This window comes from Zosterops lateralis (genome assembly GCF_965231275.1).
Source record: "Zosterops lateralis genome assembly, chromosome: 9".
Taxonomy (NCBI): domain Eukaryota; kingdom Metazoa; phylum Chordata; class Aves; order Passeriformes; family Zosteropidae; genus Zosterops; species Zosterops lateralis.
The window spans coordinates 24,107,254-24,122,442 of NC_139769.1; the positions used below are offsets into that span (position 1 = coordinate 24,107,254).

A 15,189-nucleotide genomic window follows, 5' to 3' on the forward strand; every position below is an offset into this window, starting at 1 on the left:
TGTGACCAGATCAAAAAAGGCCCTTCCAGCTTTTACAAGTGAGCAGCTCCATGGGAGAGAGGAGGAGGGAACAGCATCCACATCATTTGCAGGATATTTTATTTTGTAGGGACATACTGAAAGACTTCCTCCACAATGTATCTGTGGAAGCTGGATTGCCCTCAAGCCCAGTGCATTCAATTTATGCTGGATTTGCTGTGGATACAGTGCTGCAGAATTGTCTAATGAATGTGCTGGACTTACACTAAAAGTCCTGGGACTCTTGGTAAATGTCCTGGGAAATGTGCATATTCTGCACCCTAAGTGTGTGGGGAAACACTCATTTGATGCTGTCTGCAGAGTATCCTGTCCAAGCAGTGCAGTGCTGAACTGAATTTGGGGCAGGAAGCATTTATGGTTTCCAAAAGCAGGTGAGGTCCTCTTCCCTGAGCCCGGGAAGCAAATAAAAAAAAGCTGATGCTGTGCTTAAGAGAAACTTTAGCTTTAGAAACAGTTTTAGAAATTTGGTTATTGATATTTTTTTATTTTCTTTCTTCCGGGGCTTCACATTACCCTTTTGCTTTTGATTAAATTTGAGACAGAAACCCTATTAAATTTTTTAGCCAGACTAAGCCTTATAAAGGTTTTCTTCTAAGATAGATTAGAGGCCACTGGACAAAATTTTGAGCATGGGCTGGTATGTTGAGGAGTGGGTGGGAAGACTTGTGTTTCCAAAGCTATTTAGGAGTAATTGAACATCCACATCCCTTTAGCATTCATGGGAGTTTGGCATCTACATGCAGCAGACAGCTCTGGAATTCTGCCAAGCTTTTAACACTGTGTGTTCTGATATTTTCTAGCTGTTTGGTACAAGTGGGCAGGGAGAGTTAAAAGAAAAAGATCCTGGTAGCATTTTGATGTGGAAGCCTTCCATGGAAGTTCCTGGAGGGAAGGAGAGCAGCTCCCTCCTGGCCCTGGGTGTGGGGATACAGTGTGGTGCCTTTGTTATTCCCAGGGGAGTGTTCCAAAGTGTGATGGAAGCCAGAGTTGGTTAGCTACACAGATGAGGTTAGGAGGAGGCCAAATTCCTCTCTTCCATGATGTATTTTGCTCTGATAACCATGTTTCTCAGAAAGAGAGCTGTGCTGTGCTTGGCACAGGCACAGAGAAAGTAGCAACCAGTCCCTGTCTGGTGCAGTGTACAGAGGAGGGAACTGAGATTGTTTGGTGGGAGAGTTGGAGCCGGGTAATGACAGCAAAGAACGAGTTAGATTTATTTCCCATTCACTCCTTTTGCAGGAGGGTGGTTTGCTGGAGGGTAAATGGAGAGGACGGGGTAGCATCCAAGGAATGGGTCCTGCAGTAGCACAACTACACGTTTTGGGACAGCACTTTGTGGTATTTGACTCACTGCTGTTTCTGTAGCATCTATTATTTAATCTCTTTTCCTTTACATTATGTGGCTTGTCTACTCAGCTAGAGAAGTGGTTTCACTTCTATGACTGTGTGTGTAGGATTCAAACAACCTTATTTTTCCTGAGGATCTGGCCTTCCAAATTGCTTGTTTCAATGTTTACATACTTACTTAGGGCTTTGGGGCCGTTGCAGAGACCACATTTCCTTATTATTTCTGAGTTATTCAGAGTATTTTCCTTCCTCCCTCTTAAAAGAGACGTAGGGATGCACTACATTCAGTATTTAAACGTTCAGTATTACACATTACATTCTGGTCTCATTTGCTTAGTCAGTCCCTTTGAGTGCAGTCTGTAACTTCCCAAATGCCAAGCAAGGCTTGAAAAGTTCTGTGTGCTACAGGATCCTTTTGTTTCTCTTGTCTCTTTTTGTATGCAAAGCATTCCTACAAGGCTGGGCAGTGAAAGGCTCTTTGTCCGGAGCTGGTGAGAACAGAGTGCTGGAAGGCTGCAGAAAGGCTGTTCTTTACATCACTTGTGTTGTTAACTCCTCCTAACCCGTATTTAATGACCTGTTGTTCATGGAGAGATGAGAGATAGGCAGAGATTTACATCTGGCAACATAAGGAAGCCTTATATCCTTCTCCAGTTCTGCACAGAGAACTGCTTGCTCTTTATTGCCGTCTTAAGGATTTCTCTTGTAAAACTCAGCTTGTGTTCTCTAGTGGGATTTAAACACAAGTGCCTAACGTTCTGCAAAGACATATTTAATATTTCATGCAATAGTAGGACAATGACGTTGGGACTCATCTCAGTAATTTTTCCTCAAAAATTAACTGCAAGTTTTGAAAACAGAATATAAAAATTTAGTCTGGTTTTTTTTTTAAATTTCCCTAGCAGAAGGAAAGTGCCTTTTGTCTACTGGGTGAGATGTGTTTTAGGCATCTTTTATAGAGTAGATGGCAGTGGAGAGTGAAATCCTCACCCTTTAACAGCAGGTGTGTGATTCTTATAATAAATACAAAGCCTTCAGAGGAGCATAAGGCTACCACCACTTCATCCATTGAAAGGTTTTTGGATGAATTTGTGACAGTTCTGACATGAACCTTCAGGACAGAAACAGCTCACTGTGTTTGCTCTGGCTGATGTTACCAGGTTGTTGTAGCACAAGCACTTAAGGATGTGCTTGTTTTAACTCTTGGGGTTAATTGAGATGGATAAACCTAAATGGATAAAATCAGCTCGTCTTATTCTGGACGATGCATAATTCTTCACCTTCATTAAACCTGCCTGTAGGGAGCCATTCTTCCTGGGTAATTATGGAGCTGCATATCTGAAACAACGGGCACTCCTGCTGAAAATGAGGAGCATGATCCTGCCTGCAGGGCACTGGGTTGTGCCTTGTAGGTAAGAGATTTCCCTTTGGCACTGTTGGAGTTGTGCCCACGGTTCCCTCTCTCCCAGTGGTGTTTTCACAGCATCGTGGGCTTTTCTCACTGATCTCATCGGGAGTTTGGGCACAAAGGGAGCACTTGTCACCTAGGAAACCTTGAAATAACATTTGGAGCTGTTAGGAATGGCAGGTGCTGGAGACACAGAAAGCTGTGTTGGGGAAGGTGGTGGTTGTGTTACAATCTTGATGCACACTGGAATATTGCCCTGGGAAAGGATGGAGTGAAAACAGGCAGAAGGGTCTGGAACCATGAGCAAAGACACTGTTTTGGTTCATTCCTCCTGTGTGCAGGCTGCTTTATATAAATTAACAAATTAGGCTGGAAGATACTGGCTGTTTCTTTAGGGTATTTCCCCTCCTCAGTTAAATAATCTTCAAGGTCTTTGATTCTGCCCACTTGCTAAGATTCCTTGTAGTTTGAGCTGGAAGCGGTTTGTAGTTGTTTATGGTAATTGTATATGAATGACATGATTTGGGACTTTGCTTTTATTCACTAGAGTTTCTTCTAAACATGCATTTCCTTTTTCAGGTTTGGAAACCTGGAGACCTCAAGCCATGGAGAAGTGGCAAACCTGAATTCCTTGGAATCTGAGATGGTACTCAGGGCGTAAGTATGGATTTGCACTGTGGAGCAAGCCCCAGACAGGATTTGGTCTTGGAGGAGGATGTGAGCAGCAGAGCTGTTGTTTCCCTTGAAAGTTCACAGCACTGTTTGCATGCTTAAACAAGCTTGTGGAAAGGCCAAGTACCAATTGTCTATTAACATATCCAATAATACAATCCAGGCATCTTTTGCAGGGAAATTGTTTTGGAATTAAACATGAGATGAACACATCTAGGTCAACATTTTGCTGATTAAACAAAGAAGGAGTGTTTGTTTCCTCTGCCTTATCTGTGGCAGTAAGTGGTTATTGCTTATGAGTGATTTTATTGTCATTACAGCAAAGCCTGCAGAGCAAAACTGAGGGTGACTCAGGGAACGTGTGTGTGCATGAATCTTTTCCATTAGTGCCCTGTGATTTACAGTGCTGCTTTTTTGAGTGAAATTTAAATTCTGAGGTCATCTTCATTTGCAAAAGAAATAGCAAAGCAGTTTTGAACTGCAGTTTAAATGAGAAAAAAAGGCATTTTGGCTATCATCCTAGAGTTTTATCTTTAGACATTGGGTGTAAAATGTGCCTCAGGTCATCAGCATTTGTACTTTGACATCTGTGGTTTGCAGGCACTGTGGCATGCGTGGTTATATTTGATTACAGAATGAAGATGCTTGATTCTTGTCAGCATTACTGGTTTTCTGTTCCTCTTGCCCCATGGGACTTGACATAGGAACTCAGCCCTCGGTCTTTCCTGGCTGGTAAAATATTTTGCCATGAGAACTCCTCAAAGAACAGCTGGTAGTTAGAACTTGGTTACAGGCACCAAGGAGGCTATGTCATGGGTAGAAGCAATAACAGCCACCCAGTGGTTCCCACACTTCCATCCAGACTGAGCTCTAAGGTCTCTTCCAGCTTTGGACAAACCATTTGACATCCCCCGATCTCAGTCATAAAATATGAGTTAAAGCTTTACCCTTCCTGTAGAATAGCTGAAGGATTTATACTGGGGATGAGGAATTAATTTCACCAGTATAAACCATGGTGAGATTAATCCCCCAGCTGCCTTTTTGTGGGCCCAGAGGACTTTGATGATGAAGTGGAAGGAAAAGGGGTGAAAGTAATCTTGATGTTGTCCATGTCACTTGGGCTTTGGGCAAAATGCATCAGTTTTTAGTTATACCTGCAGGTGACTGTGCAAGCAAATAACATTTAGTAGGAGAGTGTTTGTTTTGGTTTGTTTGTTTGTTTGTTGGTTTTTAGTGGAATAATTTTCCTCCTGACATACAGTTTACCAGCCTTGTCAGTTGTTTCCTGCTGCGTCAATGCTTTCTTCCCCCTTGGCACATAACACGTTTGCACAGCCAGGGATGGACAAATGGATGGAGCCTGTGGTCTTATTCCTGTGGTAGCTCAATTTCTGATGGATTTTCTGACAGATTTTTCATTAATGTAGTTCAGAACAGCTGATTCTGATCCTTTGGCCTTCATAAGATACCTGTTACATGTGAATTTGGTATCTTTACTCAATCTGTGTCTATAAAAAGTTCAGCAATTAAGTTGTCAACAGAGTTACTTGTCAGACATACATACATGTTTAAACAGATCCCATATAAATATGAATTCACGTTCCTTCCCTAAAAAATTTCCATTGCTTTCAGTTGCTCTGGCTACTTGTCTCTTAGATAGAATTAATGATATCTGGAAAGTGTTTGGCTTTGTATTCCTGTTGTGAAACATGTACTTCTGGCAGTTCAGGTTTTCTCTTCTCTGGGATAATTCCAATATAATTGCATTTGCCCTCTTTTCTTATAGAACAGAAACATGATATAATTGTGCTCTTGGTTTTATGTGACTTGGAGAAATAGGAGGAAGCAGCAGTAGAGCCTTGTTATTTCTTGCCATTAACTCTGTATTTCTCAGAGGGAAAATATCTCATGGGGAAGCCTGTGGTCTGTGGCCAGAGACCTTCTGCATTCATCAGACTCCTGTTGTGACAGCTCAGAGGCTTTAAAAAGCCAGTTGGGCCATTAGAGGTGGGATGCAATTTAAAGCATTTCCACTGGTTTGACACAAAAAATGCTGCAGAAGTTAAGAATAACAGCAGCAGAGTTTATGACTCTTTAAGTACCTCATGGAGCCTGAAGGAAGGAGGAATAGCAAAAACTGAGGGTATGTGTGGAAGGAACATTTTCCTATGTGGTGCACTGTAAACCCACAGGTTCGTGTTGAAATTCTCCATTCTTTTGCAGTTGTTCTATAGAGGTGTGATGTATTTTGAGGAGAATGCCTGATGTTAATAACCTATTATTTTTTAAATTATGTGAATATTCCACTCAGTGTTTATGTACCTGCTTCAGTGTTCAGAACCTGCAGATCCTGAACTAGGGCTTGAGCACATTTGTGGCACAGCCTTGTTAGAGAGGTTTGTGGGAGCTTTAAGCCTGCCCTTCTGTTCCCAGATCCTGCAGTGATTCCACACTGCTGCAGTGCTGTTACTGACCCAAGATCACTTCATCTGTGTTCAGAAACATGCCCTCCTAGGACCCATTCTGCCAAGGGGATTTTCTCCTCTTCACTTGAACATCATTTTTTGGGCTGCAGGAGTGGTCAAAAAATTGTATTTTTCAACAGGGATCTGACTTAATTACATCTAATATGTGATTTAAACAAATGCATTGTACTTTTCAAAATACCTTTTAGAGTTGTGAGTAAACTCATCAAAATGATCAAGAGTTTTGTAAGCTTCAGACAACCTGCCTTTTTCGTTCCCTCTCAGGACCCACCTTAGCTTTTCATGTTCAATAACTTGCTTTCCACACTTCTTACTACTTTCAGTCAGTCAGACATTCATGATCACAACTGACAGAAAATAAAGTCTAGAAAAGGTCATATATTCCAGATAAACATCTGGACTCCAGCCTGTGTTTCTAGAAATGTGATGCTGTGTCTCTTAATTGTCTGATAAGAGAGTTGAAAGGAGTTGAAAGCTTATTTGACCCTCTACCTCCTATACGTAATTTATTTGTTCTTCCTGTTACCAAATCAACAAGATCACCTTGTGCTGTCTCATGCTGCATGTTTTTGTGTCAAGGGGTGACAGACTTCACTTCTCATTGTGGATTGTTGTTGTCTGTGGAGTCTTCTGTGTTCTCTGCATGGCTTCTGTTCACATTCAAAAAAATGTGTAACACACCAAGGTGTGTGACAATTCAGAATAAAACCATAAATAACCATAAGTGAATTACCAGCATGATTAATTGCATTAAGACTTAAAGAGATATTAATAAAATTTCTACTATAATTCAGTTACATTCTTGCCTTTTAAATGAGGTTGTAAAGTTCAAATGTGTTGTTTGGTCACCTGGTGAAAAGCAAATGAGGAAAGAAAGCAAAGCAAAAAGTAGTTCTTTCTCTTACACATCATGTCTGTGAAGCCTTGTTGCACCTTATCAGGCAGAGTCATGGAACACCTGGATAGGATAGTCACCTCCTGGAGATCTTCAGCACCTTCACATATTCTGGGAAGGGGGTCAGCCGCTGATGCAGTGTGGAGCCTTCAGTCCTCCCCAAATGGCCAAGTGTACTGCCCAGGAGATGGAAATAATGCTTTTGGTGATAGGACCTATCACCTGATCTCTCTTTGGAGCAGACCAGTCCCTCACTTAACTATTAACTCTGTTAAAAGGTTGGGTTTTCTCTGCAGGGTGTTTCTGTAGAACAACTTGTGCCATTTTCCTCCTCTAGTGAAGGACAGTGTTAATTTTGATTTCTGGGATTTTATTTCTGGGCAGTCAGTCCACTTCTGGTAGATAGCTGCCCTGAAGCAAAGTCTCCATGAATTTGAAGAGGTCATGTGTTAAAAGAAGGCTGACATGGAAGACCAGGCTGAGGACTGGAACTGAGAAAGGAACATTAAGTCTTCACAAGCTAAAATATTGTAGCTGCTTGTACCTTTGGGATTCAGTGGCTCCACAGGATGCTGAGATGTGTCTGGGTAGTGTGAGGGTCACAGGCCAGGCCATGGCACTGGAATTCTTTGCTGGGCCTGTGACACCTGGGGAGCTGAGGCAGTCCATCAACAAGAGGTGCTGAGCTTGCTGCCACCAGTTCTAAAGATTTGTGTCAGTGCAGTTCCCAGAAGGGATTCATTCCTGTCCAGACACACAAAAAGCCATCCAGGCTGGCAGTCCAGGCTTCTGTGCAATGTTTGCATCTGGGGAAGCCTAGTTTAATGTTAACTGAATCTAGTTCCTTGGAGAACTTATTCAAAAGTACAGGAGTACAAACCTGACATTACCTGCAGAGAAAAGGTTTTTCAAGAGGCAATGTTGCCATGTTGGTCTGTGGATTTGGACTGTGATTGTTTGCCTTCCAGAGGTCTAACATTAGTATTGCTGTGGCTTTTGAATCCTTGAGTAACAGCAAAAAGTCCTTTCAAGCCTCCTCTTGGACTACAAGGCTGTGGTTTCCTTCTGTTACTGGCTTTGGAGTCAACTGGTGGTGCTTTCCCTCAGATGGATGACAGGCAACAGAAATGAATCAAAATGCTTGGGACTTTTTCTCTTGTCTTGAATGTCAGCTCGTAGTTGCATCTGCTTTATTATCAAAATGTGGAATTTGTTTGTTATTAAGACTTGGAATGTGGCACAACTGAAAACCGCAGACAAAGCAACTTGAAGCTAAACTGAAACCTTGTTTCATTCCACAGCATTTGAGGGAAATAGTTCAAATAGAGAAAATAAAGGAATTACTCAGTGACCTCATGGTATGTCTTGCGTGTTCACTTCTCCTCTTCTGCATTAAAGTAGCAAATACCAAAACCTTCAGGGTAGTACCACAGCATTTGGAGTTTTTCATAGTGACAAGCAAACATTCTCCCATGGCTTTTTGTGCATTTGGATCTTCCTGACCAGAACCTTGTATTTTGGTTCCTTCTGAACCAAACAGTCCCACTGGAAAACAATGTGCACAGTTACAGCACTGCAGAAGTAAAACTGGGCCTGAAATGTTGTACTCCAGGACAACAGATACCAAAGGAATGTGAGACAAATGGAAGAAAATTGGCTGGAAGCTTCTGATGCCTGGGAAATCCATGGTAGGGAGCAGTTAAGATGCATTTGGGAGAGCAACAATCATTCATTCCAGTAGAGCAAGTTAAGCTCAAACAATCAGAAACCAGTGTGGTTACATGAGAAGCAGAGTCAAACTCAGGGCAGTGGAAGAGTGGGAGAGTTATGAAAACAACCAGAACCAAGCAGAAAAGAGTAATTAGAAAAAAAAAAAACAAAAACTATTGGCATCTCAATTAAAACAAAGAACAGCTAACAGAGCTCTTCACTTAGCAGTGTCACATGTGTCCTAGCAAAAGTCTCCCATATGTTATTGAACAAATTTTTTCCAAATCAGAAAAAACTGATTATTTGCTGGAAGTCTTCATCAGGACTGTATTTATAAACAAACTGGGTGTGAGAAGCCACCCTTGGAGCAGCCTTTTCTTGTGGTTTGCTTACATTTTTCCCCTGATTTAACAAGCAAAACTGAGAAAATACAGGGGCCTTAATTTAGTCTGTGAGCAAGCCTGAGACTTACTGCCTGGACACTGGAGGAAAGGGAATAGCTATCTGTAATGAGTCTTTTCTTGATGGACTTAAGAATGCATTTGGCAAATTATAGCTGGTTTTGTGCACATTTTTATAGAATTTCATAAGAAACTAACAATCTCTTTTTGCAACAGAGGTTCCCCTTATTCTCCTTAAGTGTTGAGATTCCCCTCTCATTTTTTAGAAATAATTGTGGTGGAAAGAAAACACCTCTTTTGCCTTTTTAGTCAGAAATGGAGGTTTAACAAGTCTAAATGCCAGGTCCTGCACTTTGGCCATAACAACCCCCTGCAGTGCTGCAGGCTGGGGCCCATGTGGCTGGACAGTGCCCAGGCAGAAAGGGACCTGGGGATGCTGGTGACAGCAGCTGGACATGAGCCAGCAGTGTGCCCTGGTGGCCAAGAGGCCAAGGGCTCCTGGCCTGGATCAGGAATGGTGTGGCCAGCAGGAGCAGGGAGGTCATTCTTCCCCTGTACTCGGCACTAGTGAGGCTGAGTGCTTGAGTGTTGTGTCCAGCTCTGGGCCCTCACTTTAGGATGGACATTGAGTGCTGTGTCCAGCTCTGGCCCCTCAGTTTAGGGAGGACGTTGAGGCCCTTGAGCACGTCCAGAGGAGGCCACAAGGCTGGTGAGGGGCTGGGAACACAAATCCTGTGAGGAACCACTGAGGGAGCTGAGGCTATTTAGCCTGGAGAAAAGGAGACTCAGGGGTGACCTTGTCACTCTCCACAACTCCCTGAAGGTGGGAGTTGGTCTCCTCCCAGATAACCACTGACAGAACGAGAGGATACAGTCTTGAGCTGCACCAGGGGAAGTTTAGGTTAGACATTAGGAAAAAATTCCTCACTGAAGGAATGATTGGGCACTGGAATCATCTGCCCTGAGAGGTGGAGGAGTCATGGTCCCTGGTGGTGTTTAGAAGAAGACTGGATGTGGCACTCAGTGCCGTGGTTTAGTTGATGAGGAGGTGTCAGGTCATAGGTTGTTTCCAACCTAATTAAGTCTGTGATTCTGTGAAATGCTGTCTTTAATTCCTATCAGATCCTGTCAGGACTGCTAGAGTTGTCTTTCCAGTAGAGACAAGGCCGGGCAGAATTCCCATGTGGTGGGAGGGTCTCATTTCCCACCTGCACTGTGGCCTGCTGAGCTGACGGAGCTGTTGGACTTGGAGCAGCCCTTTGACCTTCTGTGCAGCTCATGGGCAGAGGGGGTGGGTGAGTTCTTGGTCCCAGTTTGTGAACAGCAGGCTCAGATACACTTCTCCACCTACCTGAATAGGTTTTGGAGGCTGAAACCTCTGGGCTCCAGGCAAAGCTGGTGTAGAAATCAGAAGGCTTTCTGATAGGTGTGAAAGTTGAAAGCATTGCTTAGCAGAGCCTGGGGTCTGTGGCCAGCAGCACAGGAGTTAAGCATTGAGGGGTTTTTGTATAGACAGGAAAGGAAGAACTTATAACTCATAATCAACCCATGAAAAATGCAGTCTGTAATGTTTCTTTCCTGTCTGAGCTCCTGGAAGGCCCCTGTTCCTATCTGAGTCTGTTGAGTACAGCGAGTTTTCTTTGCAAGGGCAGCACATATAAAGCTACTGCAAGATATGGGCAAATGTCCAGCCCATTTCTGGAAAGCTGCATTATTCCCTGACACTCCAGTAGAACAGCTGGGTAGCAGGAGGTCACTAGGGCACAGTCTACCTCTTCTCTTTTTCCTATTTCCCCTCTTGACTGAAATGATTTTGTTGGCAAATTCAGTGTCTGTAGCAGCTGTGAACTCTTCACCCTGCTCTGGGAGACTGGATCTGTCTTAAACTCTGTTTACTGTTCAGCTTAAGAAAGTAGCCACCAACCAAGCCTCTGGAAACTGAGCTTAGTGTAGGGAGTGTGTCAACAATATTTGTACAAGAACTTGCCCTATGGAGAGGCTCTCCTTCCAAATGAGGCCTGAATTGGTAAATGGTTGTTGGAATAAAATACCTGGCCTGGCTTTTGGTGTTGGACCAGGGGGATGATGGTTTGTGATGTGGAGGGGAAAAGGAGGAAATGCACTATTTGACCATGTGGTGAGACACAATGTTCACTGCCTGTGGTGAGAATGAGAGGAAAATGCTGTGGGTGTAGGACAGTGGTGTTTGTGGCTGTTGGTGCTGCTGTGACAGCATTCTGGGTGTGTGTGGGGCTAGAGAGGACAAATTAAACAGGGAGGGTGGTAGGAGGGTCTGGGAACATCACTGGGAATATCTACCTGTTCTGTGTGGTCTTTCCTGCCTTGGGATGTGGAGCTGGTCTGGCACTCTTGGCTGTGTTACAGCTTGCAGTGAAACCTGAAATCCAGAACGTGATTGCATGTTAGTTTTTGATTGTAAATACTTTTTGTAGCTATGAAATTGTGATTCCAGCATTTCTCCTGTCAGCAAGCCCAACCAAAGAACATTACCAACAGATTTCCAAATACTTTAACTGAAAATTCAAAGTTGCCATGTTATCAGAACAAGAAGGGAAAGAAACATACTTAAATGGATGCAACTTGTATGAAATCTGTCTGGTATAAAAGTTAATTGAGTTTTGAGGAAAACCTACACAATTCAGATGAGACACAGAGAGTGGGAGAAATTATCTTTACTGTTTCTTAACTATTGGTTTATTTTGGATGCTTCTGAGCAGCTGAGTTAACCAGAGCCTGCTGTGGTTTCCCAGCTTGCAGCAGGAATGTGCCAGTATTTGTACACAGCTCCAAGAGAGTTTCCTGAGCTGGAGGAGACTTGATACATAGGAATGGTTTTGGAGACATGGAAAGTTCAGGGCCTTTTTCTCAGGAAGTTTTGGGTGTTTTTTGTGCCTTTTGTTCTGAAATAAGGAGCTTAAAGTTTTAAGAGAAGTGGTTATTTTTTACTAATTTTCTATTTTTGCTACACTGAGTTGAAAATTGTCAACAATATTGCAAATTGTTTCTGGAAAACCATAGCTTAAATTGTCTTATTTTCTTAGAAAATCAAGTTGAAATCATGATAAATCCCTGCAAATATAGGATCTAAGGGCATACCCAGAAGCATATATTGTGCAGTATCTAAGTACCAATCTAATGGATGGGTGTGGATGAAAACCTACAGAAGTCAGGAAAAGCAAACAAAGAGATCACTTCCCCCCTCCCACTGCTTCAGGCAGGGTGGAAACTGAGTCATCAGCTCTGCTTTCCCCTCATCCCCCTCAGCGTGTGGACGGATTGTCCGTGGGTTGGTGCTCTTTGAGCTGCACGTGTCTAAGAAAGTCTGGGACAACTTCCCTGAACAAGACCCAGTGGTCCTACAACTCCTTAAGCATCCTTCTCCTGCTCTGCCAACATCACTGGGACACCCTTTTTACATGCTGCAATTTGACAGCCCCTCCTTGGTTTGTGGTGAAGATGAAATCAGGACTCTGCTGATATGTTTTTTATCTCTAGGATTAGCAGGATCACTGTGTCTCCTTAGCTCAGCTCTCTGGGCACTCCCAGGCTGACTCTGGCACGGGCAGCTTCGTGCTACAGAGAGGGTTTTACCCTCCCAAAGGAGGCAATCCCACTCACTGTGTGTGCCTGTGGGGGTTAGCTTTGGGGTTGTCTCCTTTTCCTTCCATGAAAGCCACAGTTTCACGAGCAGGCAGGCTTTGTACTGAGACAAGAAGCATGGCATGGAGGGATATGCAGCTCCAATGTGGTCCCCAGACTCTGCAGCTGATGAAAGGCCCCAGAGGAAGCATTTGATTTAGCATTTGATTTAGCATTTCCACTGGGAAGGAGCCATGAATACCTTGTTTCCTCCCTGCTATTTTCCCACAACATCCCAGGGAGTGGTTATGGAACAAACACTGAGCTTTTCCCAGTGGCCCAAGACGGAATGAAGAAATGATGTTGTGCCGTTGATGGGGCATGTGATGTCTGGTGGTTGTTAGAGATGGCTGTGGTACAGCTCAGCACAGGTACTTCAGGTGGGCTGTGAATGTCCCCTGTGTTTGTTGTTCTCTTGGATACAAGTACACTCAGTTCCATCTGGATGCAAACACTGTGTTCTCTCTATTTACTTGTAGTGAAATAGCATCAGTTCTACGGGCCTGGCTCGATCAGTGCTCAGAGGATTTCAGGGAGCCCCCTGACTACATGTGTCTGCTGAAGTTGCTGGATTATCTGAAGAACAATATGCCCAATTCTGACATGGAGAGTAGGGTGCAGAACCTCTTGAAGCAGTTTCAGAACCAAGAAGTAGAAGCTGTTGGTGAGTTACCATTCCCTTCTCTCTTTCTGTCCCCACAGACTGTAAAATGCCCCAGGGATTTATGTGCAGTACATTTCACCACCTCTCCTCAATAATATTGTGAGTCACTCACCAATGACTTTTGTCTTGTTTTTTGGGTTTGGTTTTTTTTTTCTTTTTTTTTAAAGGAAACCCAACCTCTGTGTGAGGCTGCAGGCTCTGTGAGGGATGAAATAGTGTTAAAGTGTGAGGTACCTGTGTCTGTTCATCCTGGGGTGGCTTGGGAAATCCAACACTTCTCTAATATTTAGCCAAAGCTTTGAGAGTGCTGCAGCAGCCGACTGGTTAATGGTCAGCACACTTCCCATGTCACTGAATTAAAACTCACAGCTGGTCTCTAGCTGGGCTTCTCACTTAACCTCCACTCACTCCCCAGAAACCCCAAGGAAACAAAAACCAGAATGCAGAGCTGCGACAAAGTACAGCAATACAGCGTGAGTCACAAGCTTTGTCCTGCAGCTTTTCTTCCTAGTTACCCTCTTGTCAAAGGAAGTGCCTGTGAGTGTTTTTTCCTATTGGAGTGGCTGGTTGCTGGTATCCAAGGACAGAGGAAAATCTTACGTTATTGGGGGTCACAGCCTGCTGGGACAATAGTGAACTGTAGTCACACAAACCTGACACATCCCCATATCCTGGTCAGAAAGCTTCCTGTGGCACAGCTGGGGAGTGGGGAGAGCTGGGAATGAGAACTGGAATCAACTTCCAGCTTTGGTAGAGGGGTGAGAGGGAATAATTCATGCCGTAAATGATAAAGGAATTGCCAGAAAAAAAACCCCCAGATTTCATTCCATAAAAACCATGTCTGCTGGATGCTCCAGAAATACTATGTCAATGCATAATACTGTGCAATGCCAAAATAATTCAGTCATGAACAGAAAAAGAAGTAATGCTCAGAGCCCAGGCCTTTACTGAGCACAGGTAAGGGAACAGGGTGGATAAGGTGTTGCTAGTGCTGACATTTCCTGGGCTGGCTTCCCCCAGCTCAAACAAGGAAAACTCATGAGAACTGTATTTGGGTTTGTCTGTTCTTCAGAGCGAACAGAAGTTCTCAGCAGCCCTGCTTCTGTATTTGTTTCCTTAAGTGACAGCTGAAAATGTTCTTTTTTGAGTCAGAGGTGGGCCAATAGTAATGATAACATTTTCTAAATTGTGGCAGAATAGAGGCAATGAAATTAAGCTGTGGGGTCTGCAGAGAAGAGTTTTAGGATTGCCTTACTTTTATCAGAGCTTTATCTTTGTACATTTTCTTTCAAAATTCCTGATACATTTGCTGCAATTGTTGATAACTACTGTCCCAAAGCATTCCTGCTGGGTTCTGAATTTTGAAATTTGGGCTCTAATCCTACAGCTTGATTTGGGTAATCAAACCTCTGTTCTGTGCTGCCATCAGCCATGCCAGCAGATTAGATTGCAGTACCAGATAGGAAGATAAAAGCTGCTTCTGGCCTTTATTCTTGCAGGTTGAGCAAGCAAAACAAGGAGAGGCTGAGGTTGCAGGGTCAGGGGGGGGCATGAGCTTGCTCTCAGTGCAGTCAAAAGGCAGGCAGCCTTTGAGAGGGCTGAGTGGATCAGAGGGGTCCTAAGATGATGAGATATTGGAGTATAATGGGATTTCAGCTTATTGGAGAGTAGGGAAAAGACTGCTTACACATCTGTGAAGGAGAAAAAGGGGAATAAAAAAGAAAAGGAAAATCTACCCCATGCTTCAGGACCTTGTTTTAAGCATGCTGTGAGGTTTTGCATAGGACTGCAGCTCAGTGGTGAGGATTTTCAGTTGAATTTCAAGAGCCAAAAGGAAAATGAGGTTTTACAAAGCCAAAAGGAGTGAGATTCTTGTAGCAGTCCACTCCAAGTCCATTTAATTATGC

The 15,189-nt window shown here is 43.5% G+C and overlaps 1 protein-coding gene across 2 annotated transcripts in view; it reads left to right on the top strand.

Moving 5' to 3' along the window:
• The window catches only part of RGL1 (ral guanine nucleotide dissociation stimulator like 1), a 53,396-nt gene that overhangs the window by 22,300 nt on the left and 15,907 nt on the right, over positions 1-15,189 (top strand). For both annotated transcript variants that reach the window (XM_083867824.1, XM_083867825.1), the window contains exons 4-5: positions 3,374-3,451; positions 13,098-13,282. In XM_083867824.1, the coding sequence (XP_083723950.1) occupies positions 3,374-3,451; positions 13,098-13,282 (263 nt within the window). The remainder of the gene's footprint in view (positions 1-3,373; positions 3,452-13,097; positions 13,283-15,189) is intronic.